This window comes from Meles meles, chromosome 13 (genome assembly GCF_922984935.1).
Source record: "Meles meles chromosome 13, mMelMel3.1 paternal haplotype, whole genome shotgun sequence".
Classification (NCBI taxonomy): Eukaryota; Metazoa; Chordata; class Mammalia; order Carnivora; family Mustelidae; genus Meles; species Meles meles.
The window spans coordinates 20,113,759-20,137,371 of NC_060078.1; the positions used below are offsets into that span (position 1 = coordinate 20,113,759).

The 23,613-nt window shown below is 37.3% G+C and overlaps 1 protein-coding gene across 2 annotated transcripts in view; it reads right to left on the bottom strand.

Annotated features, from left to right (window-relative positions):
• The window catches only part of IPMK (inositol polyphosphate multikinase), a 49,273-nt gene extending 26,164 nt beyond the window's left edge, over positions 1 to 23,109 (bottom strand). The window contains exons 1-3 of one of the 2 annotated variants that reach the window (XM_046027490.1): positions 22,466 to 23,109; positions 9,674 to 9,768; positions 2,113 to 2,209 (exon numbers count right to left, since the gene is read on the bottom strand). In XM_046027490.1, the coding sequence (XP_045883446.1) occupies positions 2,113 to 2,209; positions 9,674 to 9,768; positions 22,466 to 22,655 (382 nt within the window). In that variant the 5' untranslated portion in view covers positions 22,656 to 23,109. The remainder of the gene's footprint in view (positions 1 to 2,112; positions 2,210 to 9,673; positions 9,769 to 22,465) is intronic. The other variant, XM_046027491.1, reaches the window with a different exon arrangement.
• Between the last annotated feature and the right edge of the window lie 504 nt (positions 23,110 to 23,613).

Below are 23,613 nucleotides of genomic sequence, written 5' to 3' on the forward strand. Positions count from 1 at the left end.
AAAATAATGATGCTGTTTGCTCAGTTATTCCACCCCTTCCTAACAACATTTTTAAAATGAGTATTTACTTATCTGGATGTTGAATACAGTACCATCCTCAGCGACCTCTGTTAATCTTTCACTGTCACTTTAACGATGAATAATGATTTGTTCAAAATTAAACATCAACCAGTGGCAAAGTTTAATGGAATCCAGATATCTTATGTTACAACAGAAACCTCTACGAAGTAAGGTGATCATAAAGATTTGTGAAATAACTTAAGTAATATGGTGATCTCAATCAGGATATACTATATATTTGGGACAAAAAGACAAAGAAAGAAGGAAGGGAAAGAGAAAGTTAAGAAATAAAGGGAAAAAAGAAAGAAGGAGGAAGACAAAAGCTAAACTCACTCATTTTTTTCTTTCATATTACTGAAATACAGAAGAATCCTAAATACCCGGGGAATCATAGATTTACTATTACCTAACTGAGGATACCCAGGAAGATACCATGATTCCCTACAAATGACACTTCCTTACCTAGTAAATAAGTAGAAGAAAAACAAAACTGATGAAGAAGTCCAAGCTGGAGCTCCTTCTCTCCCTCTTCTCAAAATGCAGTTCAAGTACTAGCTACATCAAACAAAGTGTAGCTTTTTTTTTAACAAGCATATCACTAAACTCTAACATTAATCTGCATAATCAAAACACTGGGAGTTGAGCCTATTAATTTGCATTTTAACAAGCCTCTGGGTTATTCCCAAACTCAGTCAAGTTTGAAACTCTTCACCCATTCATGAATGATTCTTCAATCATTAAGCAGTCATGCTACTTGTTTAATTCTGCTCTGTCAAAGGCTTCGAAAAGGCAAATACTCCTCCAAGTATTCATTAAGAAAGAGATGTGCCCTTACATAGATCATTTTGTCCTCTAACCACGAAACTTAGCAGTATTTTTTTAAGACTGTGATTTCTTTAAAGAGAGGGAAAGGGGAGGAGCAGAGGGAGAAGGAGAGAGAGAATCTTAAGCAGGTTCCACACCCAGCATGGAGCTCAATCTCACAACCCTGAGATCATGACCCGAAATCAAGAGTCAGACTGACTGAGCCACCCAGACGCCCCTAGAAGATTGCAATTTAAAGCCTAGAATGAGACAGAGGAAGTTATGTAAACAAAATATTTTTCTTGGTATTCCAAGAAAACCAAAACCGTTTTCCTCAAAATGGAAAAAGAAATTGCCCAATAAATAAGAAAAAAGAACATTTATAAATTTACACAGTATTAAGTACATAGATTTTTTATTCAATTATAAGAAATTGATCATTAATTTTTTTGAAAAGACATTTATTTTAGAGAGAAAGAGTGTGCACATGTGAGTGGAGAGTGGTGGAAAAGGGGCAGAGGGAGAGGAAGGGAGGGAGGGATAGAAGCAGACTCCCTGCTGACCACAGAGCCAACAGAGGGCCGAATGTCATGACTCAGATCATGACCTAAGCTTACGTCAAGAGTTGGTCACTCAACCGACTAAGCCACCTAGGTTTCCCATTGGTCATTAACGCTATACATCATTTAAGAAACTGGGTATGAAAAACAAAAGCAGGGGCACCTGGGTGGCTCAGTCAGTTGGTTAAGTGTCTGCCTTTAGCTCAGCTCATGATCCCAGATCCTGGGATGGAGCCCCACATTGGGTTCCCAGCTCAACAGAGAGTCTGCTTCTTCCTCTCCCACTGCCCACCCCACAACTGCTCATGCTTGCTCTCTTTCTCTCTCTTTCAAAAAAATAAATAAAATCCTAAAAAAAAAAAAAAAAAAGTACGATTCCCTTAATGAAGTAAAGAAAAGACTAGAAAGAAAACCACATATATTCTGTCTGTATAAAACTAGGCTTAAATTTATATACAGGCGTTTAAAAAGATACTCTCAGGTCATGATCTCAGGGTCCTAGGATCGAGTCCCACATCAGATTCCCCTGCTCAGTGGGGAGTCTGCTTCTCCCTCGGCCCCCAGCTCCCCATGCTTATATACTCTCTCTCTCAAAAACAAATAAAATCTTTAAAAATAATTAAAAAAATCAAAATAAAGTCATTGTCATGAATTAATAGTAAAGAACAGATTTTTAAGAAAAGATTACCATTCGGTGCAGTGGGAGGCGACCAGATGCCGTAATATTTTGGCAAATATTTTCGTAGCTCTAAAAGAATACCATCAGTACAGTCAGCAGCATAAACCTGAAACAGAGAGAAATATAACATTTGCATGTCAGTTTCTTATAATGCTTTATAATTGTCCTACACATTTCTCAAATTAAAATGGTACTGGTGAATCATAATCTATCTCGTATTCAGTTTCAATTGGAAATACATTTGGAAGCAAAAAAAAAAAAGATTACTTTGTGTCTCCAACAAAAAAGTATGATTGTTTAGAGCACATTTTTCTTGGTTATCTAATTCTAGCCTTTCACTGTCCTTGAACTATTTACAACTAAGTTGTAGATAAAACTTCAACAAATGCAAAATAATTCTTCTCCATGGAAATGTAAAAAAAATTCTGGCCGGAAGAAGTTCAGCTCACTTCCTTCCACCCTCCACCACCCATCATGGGAGGGCAGAAGATATATATTGTTTCAACTTCCCTTTAATTTTTATAAATTTGTGCTTCTTTGGATTCACTTTTGAACCAGTTTCAATATCTGCTTAGTTCCTTCATTATATAATGAGTTTACCAAAATCTTTAACATATATTCATTTTATATCTGTAAGGGTGTTATGATTTTTTTAGAAGATTTTATTTATTTATTTGACAGAGAGAGCACAAGTACAGGGAACAGCAGAGGGAGAGGGAGAAGCAGGCTCCCTGCTGAGAAGGGAGCCGGAGGCAGGGCTTAGTCCCAGGACCCTGAGATCATGACCTGAGCTGAAGGCAGATACTTAACTGACTTAACACAGGCACTCGGGAGTTATGATTTTACCTTTAAAAAATTATCCTTTAACTCAATGTAAGTCTAATTATTTGTCATTTAATTTCTTTTCTTTTTTTTTTAAATATATATTTTTTTAAGATTTTATTTATTTGACAGAGAGAAATTACAAGAGAGGCAGGCAGAGAGAGAGGAAGGGAAGCAGGCTCTCCGCTGAGCAGAGAGCCCGACGCGGGACTCGATCCCAGGACCCTGAGATCATGACCTGAGCCGAAGGCAGCGGCTTAACCCACCGAGCCACCCAGGCGCCCCATTAATTTCTTGATTTATAATCAGTAATAATTCTAGAAAATACTAGAAATGTTTGCATATCCTGGAACTAGATTCTTAGTTTTTTCCCTAGAAGAGTAGGGAAAGAAAAAATATATATATATATATATTTTTTTTAAAGATTTTATTTATTTATTTGTCAGAGAGGGAGAGAGAGCGAGCAAGCACTGGCAGACAGAGTGGCAGGCAGAGGCAGAGGGAGAAGCAGGCTCCCTGCTGAGCAAGGAGCCGGATGTGGGACTCGATCCCAGGACGCTGGGATCATAACCTGAGCCGAAGGCAGCCGCTTAACTAACTGAGCCACCCAGGCATCCCAAGAAAATATTTTTGGTTTAAAAACAACTTGTAAAACATATTATCCAATGAATTCTTACAATATGGTCTACCCAATTATCCAAAACCATTAAAGTTCACTGGTGTAAAATGTTTCTGAAATCTCAGTATTACAATTCTATTTGTCAAGCCATATTCATGTCAAGTAGTTATACATAAAACAATTCTACAAAATAAACTCAAGTGTGACAGAGACTCACTAAATATCCATGTGATAGATTGTATTACCCAGTTTTCCCTATTGAAATGTGCGCAGAAGTGGTATTAGTCAACTCTAGGCCAAGGTAAGTAAAGGAAGGGTATACCTTACCAACCCTTTGTTCCTGGCATAACATCGGTGAGGGCAGAGTGTTCATGAAGACATAACAACAGGATGGAGGAACCAGGTATATATCTATGTTGATATGGACTTGAAATCCATGATATATTTTTAGGTAAAAAAGATAAAAGAACTGGAAGAGTATATATAAAAGGTAAACTTTATCTTCTTACTTTAAATATTGGGGGGGGAGATGATTTAAAAAAACAAAACAAACTTTCTACCTGGAAAAATGTAGGATAAACTATAATAAACATTTTCTTTTTTTTTTTTTTTTAAAGATTTTATTTATTTGAGAGAGAGAGCATGAGAGGGGAGAAAGTCAGAGGGAGAGGCAGACTCTCCAAGGAGCAGGGAGCCTGATGTGGGACTCGATCCCAGGACTCTGGAATCATGACCCGAGCTGAAGGCAGTCGCTTAACCAACTGAGCCACCCAGGCGCCCTAAACATTTTCTTAAATGTATACCTGAGCTCCCAAGGAAGAGAAAAGGAAACTCATAGGGGTCTGAAATAAAGACGGAACCAAAAGTGTTAAACTGAGCAGTAATGTTTGGGCTTCATAAAGGTCTACTCTGAAGATCTGAACCAAAGGATCTCTTTGGTTCTCACAGATGAAGACAGAGTTACTATACTGAAACAGGGAAAGTAAAAGAAAATCTAACTACTGAATTGTAAAAACCCTGTCATCCTCCCCTTTCCCTACCATTACACTCTAAAAATGCCAGGGACCCCCCCCCAAAAAAAATGCTGGGGGCCAAACTGATCAACAAAAAGACAGAAGCAGCAAATAAATAATATTAGGAATATAAACGAAGTCCTATGTAATCCAACTATATTTTACTATCACAATGACAGAAAAGTCAAGATATTAAAAAACAGAATCAGTGGTTAAAAATATATCCCTTCCCAGGGGCACACGGGTAGCTCAGTAGGTTAAGCATCCGACTCTTAGATTCAGCTCAGGTCCTGATCTCATGGCTTGTGAGAGCAAGTCCTGTGTCCAGCTCAGGTCCTGATCTCATGGCTCATGAGATCAAGTCCTGTGTCCAGCCAGCTCCACGCTCAGCAGTAGTCTGCTTCGATATTCTCTCCCTCTGCCCCTTCTCATGCTCACACTTTCTCTCTCTTTCAAATAAACAAATAAATCTTAAAAAAAAAAAAAAATCCAGGAAAGAAGGAATGAAATGAAAAAAAGGATATTAAAAAGATAAAGGAAAAAAGACAACTGGCTACATTGATGATTTACAGTTAAATTCTACTGAGGCCTTAAGGAGGGGCACCTGGGTGGCTTATTGTTAAGTGTCTGCCTTTGGCTCAAGTCATGATCCCAGGGTCCTGGGACTGAGCCCCACACTGGGCTCCCTGCTCAACAGGAATAAATAAATCTTTAAAAATAAAAATAAATAAATAAATAAATCTTTAAAAATGAATAGGTGAATGAATAAATAAATAAAATGATTAAAATATTTTTTTAAAAAGCCCTTAAAGAACAAAATCCTTATCTGATAGAAATTCTTCCATGAAGTAGAAAAAGAAATTCTCCTCCTTTTATGAAGATATAAGAAATCTGATAACAAAGTTAGACAAGGAAAATATGTGAATAAAATAATAATTTGATCTCATTTTTGGGAACAGGTGGAAAAAAATATTAAATAAAACACTACCAAACAAAATCCAGTAATTCATATTATTAAAAAAAAATTAGGACATGTACAAGTGGGTTTTACTCCAAAAATGAAAGATGATAATAGATTAGAAATCTATTATGACATTTACATTAACAGATTAAAAGAGGAAACTCATAAAATCATTTCAATAGATACGGAGAATGTAGCTGAAAAATATTCAATACCCAGTCACGTCTTAAAAAGTTTCTTGAAATAAAAATAGCATGATGTTGTGTAACTTCCCCTTTTCCCAAGAAACTAACTTCAATCAACTAGATCAGTGGGCATCCCTTGTCCTCCTGCCAGTGTCTCTTAATAGTACAAGATAGTGGAGGGTAGAAAAAGTGTTGAGGTCAGGTTATTTACTTCTCTAATTTCCTCCTTCTTTTACTTCTCTAATTTCCTCCTTCTCAGTTCATACCTTCTAGTAAAGTTACCTTCTCTTAGTTCTAGTAACCACTCCCTTTCTTTGCCCTTTCAGGCCCAGAGATGGTATAGCATTATCTCTTGTAGGTGGCCTTGAACTGTGACCACACCTTTGTAAACAGTCCTTTTATTAAACTGACAGAGTTATGACAGTCTTGATGCCACAGAAGACAATTTCCTTAACCTGGGAAGAAGTACCAGAAACTTAAGAGAGAAAACCATACTTAAAAGGAGAAATATTAGAAGTACTTTTCTTAAATGAGAAGAAGATGCCCTTTTTCTCCCCCATCACTAATTCCATTCACCACTGTACTGGAAGTACTTAAAAGAAATATATGGATTCAAAAGGAACAATAACAGGGGCACCCAGGTGACTCAGTAGGTTAAGCCTCTGCCTTCGGCTCAGGTCATGATCTCAGGGTCCTGGGACCGAGCCCCACAGGATCCCTGCTTCCCACCACCCCCTCTGTCAAATGAATAAATAAAATATTAAAAAAAAAAAAAAAAAGAACAACAACGAAAAAGCCCTTCCAATCACCATAGCTTTAACTGTCTACAAAGGAAACAATTAGAATTGTTATAGTTCAATGAGATTACTAGATAAAAGAAATACAAATATCATTCCTGTATATTAGCAATCATTGGGAAACTTAATTCAAAAAAATATTTATGACAGAAACAAAAAATGAGGTACAAAGAATAAGTTGAACAAATTATGTAAAAGACTTTTACAGAGGGAATATAAAATACATTCTTCAAAAAAGAGGCCATGTATGGCAGTTAAAAGCACATATTCAAGAGCTAGCCTGAGTACATTCAAATCCTGGAGCCATCATTAACTATTTGAATGATCTTGGTAAAATAGTTTCAACTAATGATGCCTTCATATGTACAGGTAAAATGAGGATAATATAGAACCTAACTCACAGGTTTTTGTGAGGATTAAACAAGTTAATACTGGAAAAGCATTTATATTAGTATTTGTTTTTTGTTTTGGCTTGTACTGTTTTTTTCTACTTCATCTAAATGAGCTAAAACTACAAAATTCTTAGAAGAAAATAAGCATAAATCTTCATGACTTTAGATACGACACCAAAAGCACAAGTAACAAAACAAAAAACAGATAAATTAGACTTCAAAATTTTAAAACGTTTGTGCTTCTAAGCACTACCAAGGAAGTGAAAAGACAACCCAAAGAATGGAAGAAAATATTTGCAAATCATTTACCTGATAAGGGACTTTTATCTAAAATACATAAAGAACTAAAACTAAATTTAAAAGACCACCCAATGAAAAAATAAGCAAAGGATTTGAATAGACATTAGTCCAGAGAATAAATTACACATAGTAAGTACATGAAAAGATACTCAACATCATTAGCCATTAGGGAAATGCAAACCAAACAAACTGCAATGAAATTAGCCCTGCGCTCTCAAAAACAAACAACAAAAACCACAAAAAAATAAAAACCACTTCAACACTCACTTGGATGGCCATTAAAAACAAACAAACAAAAACCCTAACAAGTATTGGTGAGGATGAGGGGAAATTGGAAACTTCATACAGTGCTGGTGAAAATATAAAAAAATGGTAAAGCCCCTCTGGGACACATTGACAGTTCCTGTAGAATATTCAAATGACCCACCAATTCCAAAATTGGAAACAGGTATTCAAGCACTAATGCAGGAATGTACATAGCCAACACTATTTACAAAAGCCAAAAAATGAGAACCCAAATGTCCATCAGTGGGTGAATGGATAAACAAAATGGGGTATGGAAGTAAAATGGAATGTTACTCTTCCAAAAAAAGGAACAAAGTTTATGGACATTGGGGAAGGTATGTGCTATGGTGAGTGCTGTGAAGTGTGTAAACCTGGTGATTCACAGACCTATACCCCTGGGGATAAAAATGCATAATAGGGGCGCCTGGGTGGCTCAGTGGGTTAAGCGCTGCCTTCGGCTCAGGTCATGATCTCGGGGTCCTGGGATCGAGTCCCACATTGGGCTCTGTGCTCAGCAGGGAGCCTGCTTCCCTCTCTCTCTCTCTCTCTCTGCCTGCCTCTCTTTCTACTTGTGATCTCTGTCAAATAAATAAATAAAATCTTTAAAAAAAAAAAAAGTAAAAATACATTATATGTTTAAAAAAATAAAAAAATTTAATAAAAAATAAAATGAAAAAAACAAAAAAAAGGAACAAAGTACTGATGCATACTATAATGTAGATGAACTTTAAAAACATTATGCTAGGGGTACCTGGGTGATGCAGTTGGTTAACCAATCAGTTCTTGGTTTCAGCTCAGGTCAAGAGACAGAGCCACAAGTTGGGCTCCACACTAAGCACAGAGTCTGCTTGAGATTCTCGCTCCCTCACCCTCACCCCTCCTGCTCATACTCTCTCTCCCTCTAAAATGAGTAAATAAATCTTTAAAAGAAAAAAAAAACATATGCTAAAAAAACAAGCTAGACCCATATTATACATAACTCCATTTATATGAAATATCCTGGGGGCACCTGGGTGGTTCAGTGGGTTAAGCCTCTGCCTTCAGCTCAGGTCATGATCTCAGGGTCCTGCAATCGAGCCCCGCATCAGGCTCTCTGCTCAACAGGGAGCCTGCTTCCCCCTCTCTCTCTGCTTGCCTCTCTGCCTACTTGTGAACTCTCTCTCTCTCTGTCAGATAAATAAATAAAATCTTTAAAAAAAAATTTTATATGAAATATCCTGAATAGATAAATCCATAGAAAGGAGATTAGCAGTTGCCAGGGATGTCTTAACAGGTACAGGGTTTTCTTTTGTGTGATGAAAACGTTTTACAACTAGACAGAGTTGAGAGTTGAAAACACTGTGAATGCACTAAAAAGTATTCCTAGTCATAGAGTTAATTAGATGTTAAGTATGCCGTGTCCCTTTCCCCAAATTTAAAGATTCATAGTACACATTAGCACATTTAAGGTTCTAAAAAAAAATCCTGTAGTAAAAATAAAAACACTTACTTAAATTCAGCACTTCTGAAATGGGCTCTCAGTTAAGGGGTATTTATTTACTTATTTATTTGTCATAGAGATAGAGATAGAGAGAGAGAGAAAACAAGCGGGCAGAGTGGCAGACAGAGGCAGAAAAACAGGGTCCCTGCTGAGCAAGGAGCCTGATGTGGGGACTCGATCTCAGGAGGACCCTGAGATCATGACCTGAGCTGAAGGCAGCAGCTTAACCCACTGAGCCACCCAGGTGTCCCAATTAAGGGGTTTTTAGAATGTAGGTCTAAATCCATTAATTGAAATCAATTTAGCATATCGAAATAAGGATCTTTAAGAAATGAAGTAGAGTAGGGGCACCTGGTTGGCTCAGTCAGTTGGGCAGCCGACTCTTGATTTCAGCTCAATGTGAGAGGATGTGATCTCGGGGTCGTGAGATCAAGTCCTGAGTTGGGCTCCTCACTCAGCACGGAGTCTATTATAGTTCCTCTCCCTCTGCCTTTTCCCTGCCCCCCTGCTCATGCGTGTGCTCTAAAATAAATAAATGAAATTTTAAAAATGAAGTACAGTGGAAAATACTAGACTGTAAAGATACACATTATATTCATAAAGCTTTTGTTTTAGTCACATATACAATATATATAGGACATGCTGTCAAATTAATTTCTTACCTAGTCATCAGAAAACTATGAAAAACTCTTTGAATACAATGAAACAAACCTTACCTCACTTACCATATTATAGAATTCCAGCTCTCTTGGACCCCTTGGAGGTGGTTGTAACTGTTTCAAAACTGTGCCATCTGGATGTTGCAGGATACCTATAGAACAAAAATCAGCTATTTTTTAATGTTTTGATAATGGTATACCTTGTATCACAAGATAGATGAGTTCTTAAAGTTACAGATAAATCACTTTCATAAAAATTAAGGGGTCTGTTTTCCTTATTTCAGAAATTTCAACATTTAACCAATAGATTTCAGTGCTTGTTATATGCAAAGCACCAGAACACAAATTGTGAAGTGTGGTTTTATTGTCTCAAATTACTATTCCCCTTAGAGCCCTCTCAGACTTTCTAATAAATTTAGAATATATTTCTAAATTTTATAGAAATTCTTCAGTAATAGTCTTTCTGGGAGAAAGTAATTTATAGTTAAACAAAAAATCACAAGCAGTAGTGTAAACTGATTCCACTCTTGTATACAGAAAAAAACAAGTATGTTAAAAGTGGTACTATATGAATTTCCAATTGTGTAACTTTTTAATAAGTTTTTCTCATTTATTATAAGAAACCAACTAAAAATTTTTCCTGATTCAGATGCACTATGTACAGATAGTATGAGGGCACATAACCACTGGGAAAAGTGGGGACTGAAATCAGATAACAAGCCTGAAGCAGGAAGGAGCAACTTCTCATAATCAGCCCACTCAAAGGAGGAGCCTTTTCCTAAAGCCATCACATATGTACTAGCACTGGTCCTATCCCTATACCATGAAGACTCATTACCAAATTTATACGCTAAAATCTTAAATTTTCAAATACTGAGATTTTCACCAAATCACATGTTAGAACACATCAGGGCTCAAATAAGTATCATAAGGGAAAAAAGAGAATAGGTCAGAAAAAATTCCTTCACTGAAAAAAATAAAATTAAGAAAAAAAAAAAAAAAAACTCTTGGACTTCTACTTTCACTTAAGAGACAGAAATCTAAAATCCCATCCCAAGACTCAGGGTCAGAGGGCCTACCCAATATTGAAGCTGCACCAAGACAACAAGAAACACTCCCTACAGCCTTGCATCAGGCTGGTAATTACTAAGTAATAAGCAACAGTAGCCTACATTTGGAGAAAAGGCATGAACATTGAGAAAAATTATCTCTGAAGCATGCGTGCACAAGGAAGACATAAAGTAGAGGGTTAAACAGGAATGTTGAGAAAACTCCTCTGGCAAATCAACTCCATTCTAAACATAAGATTACAAGAGAAAAACTTCAAGCTTGAGGTGCACTAAAGGTGTTATTAGTCTGCTCTAGCTTCCATAACAAAATACTGTAGACTAAGTGGCTTAAACAACAAAAATTTATTTTTTCACAATTCTAGAGGCTGGAAGTCACAGATCAAGATGACAGCCTATTTAGCTCCCGGTGAGAGTTTTCTTCCTAGCCTGTAGACAGCTGCCTTCTTATTTTGTCCTCACATGGTGGAGACAGTGAGAGAAAAAACATACTCTCATGTCTCTTTTTATAAGGACACTCATCCTTTTGGGTCAGGCCCACTGTTATGCCCTCATTAATTTTAATTATCCCCACAAAGACCCTCTCCAAATACAATCATACTGAAGAAGGTTGTTCCTTCAGTGTATGAATTTGGGGCAACACAACATTCAGTTCAAAACAGAAAGTAAGTATAACAACAAAATTCAAACTTGGCTCTATTCCTGACTAGATTGGCTCAATCACCAACACTAACTGCCTAGCAGAAGAGGTATATTCATTTCAGTCATAAATACTGTTTGCTTTCAGTCTCACATGTGATGTCCAGAATTTTATAAAAAATTACAAGACATATGAAAAAGGGAAAAAAACACTACCAAAAGAAGACGCAACATACAGAAGTTTCAGAGATGATACAAATGTCAGAATTATCAAAGAAACTTAAAATAACCACAATTAACATGTTAAAGATTATAACAGAAAAGGTAAATAACATGCATGCAAAGATGGGGAATTTCAGTACAGAAACTTAAGAGACAAATGGAATGTTAGACGTGAAAAAGGGAGTGGCACCTGGGTGGCTTAGTCAGGAAAGTGTCTGCCTTCAGCTCAGGTCATGATCCCAGAGATCTGGGATCCAGTCCTGCAACAGGTTCCCTGCTCAGTGGAGTCTGCTCCTCTCTCCCTCTGTCCCTTCCCTGGTTTGTGTTCTCTCCTCTCTTCCTCACTCTCTCTCAAATAAAAAAAGAAATTTAAAAAAAAAAAGAAGAAAAAAGAGTAAAGAGACAAAAATATGCTTTCCATGAGCTCATAAGCAGAAAAAATATAGAAGAGGAAGGAATCAGGGAGTTTGATGACAGGTCAACAGCAATTACCAAATTGAAACACAAACAGGAAAAAAAAAGTGGAAAAAGTTAGAAGAAAGCATCTACAATCTGTGGAATAATATCGAACAGCCTAAGATAACTATTAGAATCCTAGAAAAAAGAAAAGGCACACTCATGTTCACTGAAGCCATTATTCACAATAGCCAAAAGTGGAAGTGACTAAATGTCTATCAACAGATGAAAGATTAAAAAAATGTGATATATACATATAATGGAATATTTTTCAGCCTTAAAAAAGGAAATTCTTTATTCCATGCTACAATATGGATGAACCTTGAGGGCATATGTTAAGTGAAATGAGACAGTCACAGAAGTACAAATACTGCATGATTCCACTTACATAAGGTATTTAAAGTAGTCAAACTCTTAGAAATGGCAATTACAATGCTGGTTTCCAGGTCCTGGAGGAAGGGAGAGGAGAATTTGTTGCTCAAGGAATAGTTTCACTTTTGCAAGATGAAAAAGTTCTAAGAGATATGTTGCACAAAAATGTTTGTATAGTTAACACTACTATACTGTATGGTTAAAATGATAAATATGGTAAATTTAATGTTGTGGGGCTTTTTTTTTTTACTACAATGCAAAAATTATGTAGGTAGTGGGATTACAACTATGTAAAATAAGTGCATGTTAAAATTTCTATCTGTGGCAAGAACTTTCTAGGTAATTTTTATTTCTTTTTTTGTAACTTTCTCCAGGAGTTTCTATAATAAACACACTGCTTTTATTATGAGAAAAAATATATGACATGAAAAATTCAAATATGCTAAAATGATTATACATTCTATTTAACCTCAATTATGTAAACAAGTTATTGAAAAAGATGAAGGGAAAAGTTTTTAAATGACAGAAAGGGTATGAGGAAATACTTGACAAGACAATGTCTAAAATGTTCTAAAACTAATGAAAAACCTAAAAACACAGAGACGGGAATTCTAAATAGGATAGAAAATACAAACTTCTAGACATTTTTTTTTTTTAAGACTTTATTTATTTGACACAGAGAGCGAGAGATCACAAGGGCAGAGAGGCAGGCAGAGAGAGAGGGGGAAGCAGGCTCTGTGCTGAGCAGAGAGCCCGATGCGGGGCTCGATCCCAGGACCCTGAGATCATGACCTGAGGTGAAAGCAGACACTTAATCCACCGAGCCACCTAGGCGCCCCCAAACTCCTAGATATTTTAAATATAAAGACAGATGAGTTAAAAGTAAAAGGATAGGAAAAAAGACTATACTAGCAACTACCATTCATAAGAAAGTTAACATGTTATTATTACCATATATCAGACTATGTTAATAATAGAGAACTCAAGAAAAAGGAATGTTATCATATGTAAAAAGGGACATTTCATAAGTCAATTCATTTTAGACACAGCAATCCTAAATGTGTGTACCTAATAAGAACTTTAAAATAAATGAAAAAAAAAAAAAAAAAAAGAAAAAAAAAAAAAACCAACTGACAGAACTGAGAAGGGAGACAAACCTGCAATTACTCTCTCAAAAACTGATAAAACATTAGTAGTGACACATAAAACTAAACAACAGTATCAAACAATCACATTGACAGGTACAGGATTACCTGTATAGTACAGTATATCCAACAGAATACACTTTTTTTTCATGTACAAATGGAACTTTTACCAAGACTGACCATGTGCTGAATGATTTAAAAAAAAAAAAAAGTTTAAATTTAAAAGGACTGAATATTTTCTGTCCATAATGGCAGTAAGATATTTGGGAAAATACCAAATAGATGAGAAGTAAACACACTTGTAGTTAATCCATGGATCAAAATACACAAAGGAAATTAAAAAACATTTTTAACTAAATAATAATGAAAACTAATGTAACAAAATTTGTGAAATGTACCTGAAGTACTGCTTAGTACTCAGAGGAAAATGAGTAGTTTTAAATGCTTCTATTAGAAAAAAGAAAAAGAAAGGGGGAGTTCCAACTTAAGATGCTAGAAAAAAGTAAAATACTAACCCAAAATAAGTGGATAAGTGGAAAGGCAGGAGCAAATAAAAACAAAAACAATGAAGTAAGACTAGACAACAGGAAAAAAAAATGAAAAAGATTCTCTGAGATCAATAAAACTGATAAAACTCTAGCTAGATGGAGCAAGAAACAAATTATCATAATTAGGAATAAATGAAAGATGGGGTGTCACTATAAATGCTATAAGCATTAAAGTCATAAGACAATTATGAACTTCATACCAATAAATCCAACTTAAATAAAATGAATAAACTCCTTTACACATAAATTATTAAAACACAAGAAGTAGAAAACCTGAGTTGCCCTAGGTCTATGAAGAACACTGAATTCATAATTTTAAATATCTTTATCAAACATTTACAGAAAAAGATAATAGCACTCTTCCCAAATTTTTTTAGAAAAAGGAAAGTGGGGAACATTTCCCCACTAATTTTATGAAACCAGCATATTCTTTTTAAAAACCCCAACAAAGACTTAAAAGAATATTATAGACCTCATGAACACAGTCATAAAAATATTTAATGAAACATCAGTAAACTTAATCCAGTAATATATTATCACAACCATGAGGACTTATTCCAGGAATGCAAAGTTGGTTGAAATATTTCAGTATGAGTAAATACATTGATATTTTGGATAAGACAGAATTCTCAAAGAGAAAGAAGAGATGTATAAATACAGAGCAGGGGAAGGTAAAGAAAAACCCTGTGGTATTAGGTTTAAATTATAGGTATAGGTATGAACCCAAATTTTAAAAATATGAAATTATGTATCTCTTAGTCCAATCTGCTTAAGGAAAACCAGCAACCATACCCAAGGAGCAATGAGTATACCTGGTGCCCATACTCTGGTTTTTAAACACCATTCTTCCCTAAAGGAACCAGGTTCTTAAAGAAAAATAAGCTTGTTCCAGGGCTGGAACAGAAAAAGTACAAGATAAACACAGAACATCTTTTTATGTTAGAAAGTGAGAAAGTGCTTCAAAAGAAAAATGGGAAATGTTGAAAAGACCAAGTAGCCAGCCTGAAGAAGCTCCCACTGCCCAAATTTGGGACAAGCTGAGCATCAATGTAAGTAGTAACAATAATGGATAAGACCCATTGCGGTCTGCAAAAATCCTTATAATGAAAGAAAGCAAGAGAGAAAGAAGGGAAACCTACAATTCCCTAAAGCAGAATGCCAACTAACAAATTTAACAGGAATGACAGTTATTACCATTTTGCAACTACCACAGTAGTAAGTTGGTCAAATACCATCAATGTATGCTTATAATGCTGGGTGAAAACTGAGGAACAGGATTTCAACAGTCTCCAACAGTCTTTTTTTATTCCTCTCAAATTACTTAATTACAATAGGAAAAATGAAAACTTTACAGTGGAAAACTTGGCAGATATCACCTAACCAAGTTGTCAAAGTCATGTCACCAGTAATGCAATTGACATCCTGTGCTGTATGATGCTTCAAGAATACAATGTAACTCAAATAGTGTTCTGACCAAAGCTTATACTCAAGTATTTCACAGTTATGAAATAAAAGAAAAAATGAAAAACTGCTCCAAATGACGGGTAACTAAAGAGTCCTAACAACTAAATGCAACATGCAGTCTTGGATTGGGGAAATTGCTACAATGGATATTACCTGGGAAAAAAATGACAAAAGCCTAATGTTAAATATTCTCAATTTGATCACTGTACCATGGTTAGGTAAGAAAATGTTCTCATTTTTAGGAGTTAATTATTTAGAGGAAAAGGGGTCATAATGTCTGCAATTTAATCTTAAATGGTCTCCTAAATCATTACCAAGTAGAAAGTGATAAAGCAAATGTGGCAAAATATTAATAACAGGTAAACCTAGATGAATGGTATACATTAATTGATTATACTATTCTTGCAACTTTTCAGTTTGAAATTTTCCCAAAATAAAATAAAAATTCCTTAAAAAAGGCGGTACAATTTATAGTAGCATCAAATACTTAGGGAAAAATCTAGCGAATGCTGTGTCAGATCTCTAAAATGAAAACTATGACTAAGAGAAATTTAAGAAGGCCTAAATAAATGGAGAAATCTGCTATGTTCATGTATTGGAAGATGCAAGTACTATAAAGAAATCAATTTTCACCAAAGCACCCTATAGACTCAAAGCAAACACAAAAATCTTACCTTTTCTTGGGAAAAATTACAGGTTGATTTAAAATCTATATGGAAATGCAAAGGATCAGAAATCATCAAGACAATCTCAAAAAATAAAACAGGATGCTTACTCCACCACACATTAATACTCAATTCCTCACTGAATTAAGACAATGGGATATTACTTCTATGATAAGCAAATCAATGAAAATAAATACAAGTCTAAAAGCAAATCCAGGAAACGGACTGAAAAAACTGGGGTACATATGGACAATGGAGTACAACTGTTAAAAAGGATGAGGAAGCACTCTATGAATTGATACTACTGATTTCTAAGATATATTAAGTTTAAAATTGAAGTGCAAAACAGCAGATAAAGTGTACTACTTTTTGTGCCAGAAAGAAAGAAAAATACGAAAATTTATATAGATCTGCATGTTCTTGCAACAAGTAACTTAGCAAGGATAAATCAGAAAACAAGACTGGTTACCTACAAAGGATGTTGAGAAATGGGTGGATTGACAGAGAATGAAGTGACACTTCTTTTTCGTTTTTTTTTTTAAAGATTTTATTTATTTATTTGACAAAGATCACACTAGGCAGAGAGGCAGGCGAAGAGAGAGAGGAAGGGAAGCAGGCTGCCCGCTGAGCAGAGAGCCTGATGCGGGGCTGGATCCCAGGACACTGGGATCATGACCAGAGCCGAAGGCAGAGGCTTTAACCCACTGAGCCACCCAGGCGCCTTTGAATTGACACTTCTGATAGATCTCTCTGTAAAGTTTTGAGTTTTGGAAGAATGTTAATTTTATAAACATTCAAAAATACATAATTAAATAAAAATGAAAGGAGGGAACTGAATTTAAACACAAATGAATCCAACTGCTTTTCAAATAAATAATATTACCTTAGAGAAGAGGGGGGTTAAGATAACCAACCCCCACCACCCTGCAAACCCCTAATCGAATAGCTTCTGAAGTGTTTCCAACCACATACCCTTAAGTATAAGGGAATCTCATCTTGAATTCTTTATTCTAGGTTTGTTTTCTGTAGTAGTAGGGGTATAGAAATTCTGAAAATTATAGGAACAAGCAAAACATACAAACCAAAACACACATACACAAAAGAACATTAACAATGTTGCGAGCCAGGGTTCTCACTGAGGTAGATGGGAAATACAAATTTAGAATTAGGAAAGGAAAGAACTCTGTGGTACTGGAAAGAAATTGGAAATATCAGTATAAATTATGATTTCTAAATATTTATACATTCTTCTCAGTTATGTTCTTTGGGAGGGCCAAGAAGCAATAACACTCCAATAGCAATGACCACATCTAGCACCCAGATCTTAGTTTTAAAATGCCATTTCCCACTAAAAATGAACCGGGACTCCTGAGAGCAACTGCTGGTTCTAGAATTGGGAAGGGAAAGTATAAGTCTAAAATAACTTGTGACAGAAAGGAAGGAAGTACTCCCACTCAACAAATCTGGGACAATTTGAACACCAAAATAAATATGTTCTATAATGGGTCATGACACTATAAAATAAGAATCTATGGGTCCAAACTATTAATAAAGGACATATACAGGAGTAAAGTGAGGGCTGTTTTTAGAATGCTGACTGTGAAAATAAATAGAGGTAGTGATAGAACTGGGAAGAAAAATCACAATTTTTCAACTTTCAGAGTAAAGACTGCTTCAGGCAAAAATCACCAATAGATGCCAAATCTAGAGATGAAGTCTGAGGAGGATCTGGATATGTCCACGATCTCAAAGTGTCTCTCCACAGTTTATTAGTTGCAAAGTGAAAAATACTAACTACATGCTGGAGAAGCCAGACCACAACTGGACCAAATGATCAAAATAAATATCACTAATAATGGACAGATGGACATTGTAGGCCTCCAGATGTGATACCTTGAGGAGAACACACTTCTATAATAATCCAGTCAGAAACGCATCACCTGAATCTTACCATAACAACCCATCAGAAATCCAAATTAAAGAACATTTCATAAAATAACTAGCTGGTATTCTTAAAAAATGACAATGAAATAAAAGATAAAGGCTGAGGAGCTGTTACAAATTAAAGGATTCTGAGAGACATGACAACTAAATGCAATAAATGATCCTTAACTAAATCCTGGACTGAGAAAAACAAGTATGATAAAAGACATTACCAGAACAGCTGACGAAATTAGAATATGGATTATGGATAAAAGCACTGTATCACTGTTAAATTTTCATATATTTGATAAATGTGCCATGGTTACAGAAATACACACTGACATATTACTGTATAAAGGGACAAGATATATAAAGCCTATCCTCAAATAGTTACCCCCCAATAAATAATATGCAAGAGAAAGAAATTCCATAAAATGTTAAGTTCTCTACACTGTCTTTGCAACTTTCCTGTAAGTCTGAAATTATTTTAAGTCAATTAGTTTCAGAACATACCTAATAAAATAGACCATAAGCCAAAATAGGTAACACCAGTTTAAATCCTTCTTTTATCCAGACTACCTCATTTCTACATCCTTAGATCAGGAAACAAATACAGGATTTCAATATTTGTTTGAAACTTTAAGGAATTTTGAAAGAAATTAATGGTACATGTTAAATAATAAAAAAGAAAAAGGATTTCATGCTAACTTTGGCGAACTTTGGGAATTTAAACCAAATTCCTCCCTATGAAGAATGTGAAACCTCCCTATAGAAAATGTTGCACAGGGGCGCCTGGGTGGCTCAGTGGGTTAAAGCCTCTGCCTTCGGCTCAGGTCATGATCTCAGGGTCCTGGGATCGAGCCCCGCATCAGGCTCCTCAGCAGGGAGCCTACTTCCTCCTCTCTCTCTGCCTGCCTCTCTGCCTACTTGTGATCTCTATCTGTCAAATAAATAAATAAAATCTTTAAAAAAAAAAAAAAAGAAAATGTTGCACAATGTGTTAAGTATACTATATTGTACAAAAATGTTTAATACATTACTTAAAATAGCAAAAAAAAAAAAAAGTGAAAATATAAAAATCTATCCCTAGAGGAATAAATTGTGATAGATTCACACTATGGAATACAACAGGTTTTTTTTTAAAATATGAAGTGTATTATGAATACAAAAATTTGGATATACTACATAATACAGAATTTTAAAAAAGTTGCTGATATATCGGGGCGCCTGAGTGGCTCAGTGGGTTAAGGCCTTGGCCTTTGGCTCAGGTCATGTTCCCAGGGTCCTGGGATGGAGCCCCAATAAGGCTCTCTGCTCAGCGGGCAGCCTGCTTCCTCCTCTCTCTCTGCCTGCCTCTCTGCCTACTTGTGATCTCTGTCTGTCAAATAAATAAATAAAATCTTAAAAAAAAAAAAAGTTGCTGATATATCTATTTGTACAAAAATTAGAGTTCTGTTAATGTATTTACATATGTGCCCAGAAACAAAAACCTGAGAAGTTTCACCATGAATAGTTACCAGTGACTACCTATAGGAGAGGGAGAGTAGGTAGAAGGGTACTATTCCATTTGAATTTTTTTCCTAAAAGATTATGTACTACTTTTACAATAAAAAAAAAAAACAACACTTTGTATTCTTAGATATAAGATTAAAATCATACTTCAGTAAAGAACACTGCTATTACTCTAATAGCAGAACTGTAACATATTCTTATTATTCAACTATAACAAGATCTATTTTTATATTCAAGTACTTTTGTGCAATTGGTTTCATGTTTTTTATTTTTAATTTAACAAAGCCAACAACTCCTTTTTGGAAATAGGTAAGATAGATTATCAATCCAAAATTGAAAAACCCTTAGTTAATGGTAGTAAGAAAAATTTTAAAAGGCAAAACAGGGCGCCTGAGTGGCTCAGTGGGTTAAGCCGCTGCCTTCGGCTCAGGTCATGATCTCAGGGTCCTGGGATCGAGTCCCACATCGGGCTCTCTGCTCAGCGGAGAGCCTGCTTCCCTTCCTCTCTCTCTGCCTGCCTCTCTTGTGATTTCTCTCTGTCAAATAAATAAATAAAATCTTAAAAAAAAATAAAAAAAAAATAAAAGGCAAAACAAATATCCACACACTGTCTTTAAGAAAATTTACTCTGAAAATTTCAGTTGACATCCAAGGCAAAGTATAATCCACACAAAGTACTTTACAACTGTAAGTGATTTATGGTAGTAGACAGACACAATAAATTCTTGAACTTTGAATTACTGAGCATCTTGTTATCCATTTTATGAATACATAAGATTATCATCATTCAGGTGTCCTTTCATTAATATATGCTAGGCTGTGTAAATAACTATGAAATAAATTCAATAAAATATTTATTAGATTGCTAGCACAGTATGTTTGAGGCACTGTGCACTAGTGATACAGACAATCCCTAGTCAAGAGTATCTTACAAAATTTTTCAAATTGAATGCAATAATAAATAAAATTAAGGACTTTTAGAATCTCAACTACTCCTTCAATTAGGTAATTTGGATGCCAAAACAACTTTCAGCCACTGTTTGCAATGTGGTATAAAGTCACATTTAGAGTACCTTTGTGAATAGGCTGAATCGGTTCACTATTACACACTTTGATAAGCAGTGGTTACACTCTCAAATGACAATCACCATTGAAATTGTGTGTATTCTGGGGTATTTTATCCATTTTCCTTTGTACATGAATGGAAAACAATTATTTTTTTTAACGCTTCTAAAATACTATTAGGAATATTATCATTACAATTCATTAAAATAAATCAGTAGGTATGCAGTATAAATTTACTAACAATAATTCCATAATTACTCTCAAACTTTCAATACCAGAAGAGACACAAGAATATGTCTGTGCAAAGCATCTTAAGCAATTTCCTTACATCTAGGCTAAGCACCTTGAGAACTATATTTGTTTCCTTGCCTCCGTGTACTAAATGAACTGTCATTTTTCACTCTTTCAACATTTCCCAATTTGCCTAAGCCCCAATCCCTGGACAAGGCTATGAGAATAAATAGATTTGGTCCCTAACTTAAAGGAACTCACAGTTCAGTGGGGACAAAGGCAGAGTCTACATGACATCATCATTAACACCTAAATTTCACCATAAAAAAAGAAAGGTGGGTAAAGATAAAAGCAGGAAGAAATATTGCTCTTTGAGAAATAACATACATACAAAGATTCAAACAAATACTCATCCACTTTCAAAAATCCTTGTTGGATGAGTTATGTGCAAGAACAATACACGATGTACAGTGTTCTGAGGCATGACCCTTGGTTTCCCGATTCTAACACGCAGTGACGTGTGACTTCAGGCTTGCCACTTAACCAGGTTTGGCCTCAGTTACTCTTCTAAAAATGTCAATATTATCTTACTACCCTAAGCCCGAATCATTTTACTAACATAAACCAAACTGTATCTAATGGCTTCTAAGTCTAAAATCTGCATTACTCACATACTCATACATCAGATTCCCCAAGTAATCATGGCCCGGAGAACCAGTGTGAGTAAACTAGGTGAATTACGGTTCCTAAACTCAACTTTTACATCAGCAAGAGAATCAACTGCGATAGGCCCTACATTGTGCTTTAAACGTGGTGGGCTCACAAAATGTGTTACACAGACCATGACACAGTCTTAAAAAGGTAATCAAGAACAACTGAATGCCTTAACTGTGTACCTTTCTAGTAACAGCAGGGTATATTTCCTACCACGAATTCGAGTTTCTGCATTACCGGAACCACGCCTTCTGAGAAACCCAGGAGACACCAGAAAAACCTCTCAAAGGAATGGGGAGAAAGATCCTGGATAAGCCAATAAAACGTTCCCAGTAAATAAATAAGTGAAATAAGCCCTGTGTTTTTTCTTCCCCTCCAGCTATGCAGCTGCACACAGAAGAGAAGCACTAGATTAGCATCATCTGCATTTCATTCCTTTTCTTGTGCAATTGCTCCCCGCCTATAATAAACAGACCTTGCGCTCAGGGGAGAATTTACTTCCCCGTCCAGTAAGTTCCTATTTTTCAATAACAACGCCGTCTCCAATCAACAACCACCCTCCTGGTAAGACTAGGCACTCCTCTCCCCCCCACCTCCCGCTGCTGGCCTGATGCCCCCCACCCTAAAAATCTCTCCCCCCCTTTCGAGCCTCTGCTGCACGGGTCTCGAGGCTCCGGGGGGCAGCGGAATAGGCCTGGGGTGCTGTGCGCAGACCGGAGGGCAGTCTAGCCCAGCCTGTGAGCGCCAACCTGCCTCGGCCGGCCGGGGGGCTCATACAACCGAAAGGCGAGCGGCGAGCCCCACGCCACCCCCCCCCCCCACTTACCCACTTTGTCTTTCCCGTACATGTGCCCAGCCACCTGATGCGAAAGGGGCACGCAGCCGTTGAGGAAGCAGAGCCTGCCGCCTGCCGGCTTCGGGGTGCCCTCGGGGGGGGCTTCGCTCACCGGTGGGGTCCGCATTTCTGGGGGGCCGGGCGCCTCAAGTCGGAGGGGGGATGGCGGCTCCGTTGCCATAACGGAGAGCCGAAGCTGAAGGTATAGCCGCAGTGAGAGCAGGAAAAAAATAAGGCGGAAGGAGGGGGAGCCGGAGAACCCGAGGGTCGCTTAGGCTTGGCCGCGAGGAGGCCCGGGGGTTCCCGCGGCTGGTGCCCGTTGAGGCCCGGGAAGGGGGCCCATGACGCCGCGGAAGCGCGAGCGCTCCCCTGCCCAACTCTCGGCGGAGCGCGGCTCCCGACTCCTGCTGCTCTGCCGCTGCGGCTACGGTTGCCGGCGCAGCCCTGGAAGCGGAACCTAGCCGAGGAGCGGCGGCCGCGGCGGCGCCCCGCTCTCCCTGGGGCCCTGACGGCGAGGGCGGCCCCACCTCCTGCTCCCCCGCCCCTCCCGCCGTCCTCCAGTCCCCTCAGCTGCCAAGCGCGTCAGCGCCGCCTGCACAGCCGCCGCAGCCGCGAGCTTCCGACTGCGCGACCCGCGGCCGCCGCTGCTACTGAGCATGCCCAGAGGCTGCCCGACGGGATCCCCTGCAGCGGGGCGGGAGCCTGGCGCAGCCAGCGCGAACAGAAGGCTACGGGATGGGGCAAGGGCCCTCGCGGTCTTTCTCACCCCCCACCGCTGAGCTGGCTTTACAGTGCCAGCCGGGCTGTTGTAGCTTCATTCATTCAGTGGGCGTTTCAGCGCTTCCTGTGGTCCGGCTCAAAGACTCCAGGGGCTTCCAGGTGTGAGGAACAAGTTGAGAATTGGGAGGCGGTGATGCCTTGGCTTGGGAGGCTACCCAGCAATCAACTCCCTCCAGCTCCCATCCCGCATGGAAACAAGAAGAGTAAAAACAAGCAGCTTCTTAGAAAATGCATCTTCAAAACACCCTTTGAGTTAATTCTAACCCCCTTCCCCAATTTGGGCCCCTAAACCGCTTTTATAAAATATTTTGTAACTGACACTAATTGCAGACTTAGGAGATAGAGAATAATCTTGGTAT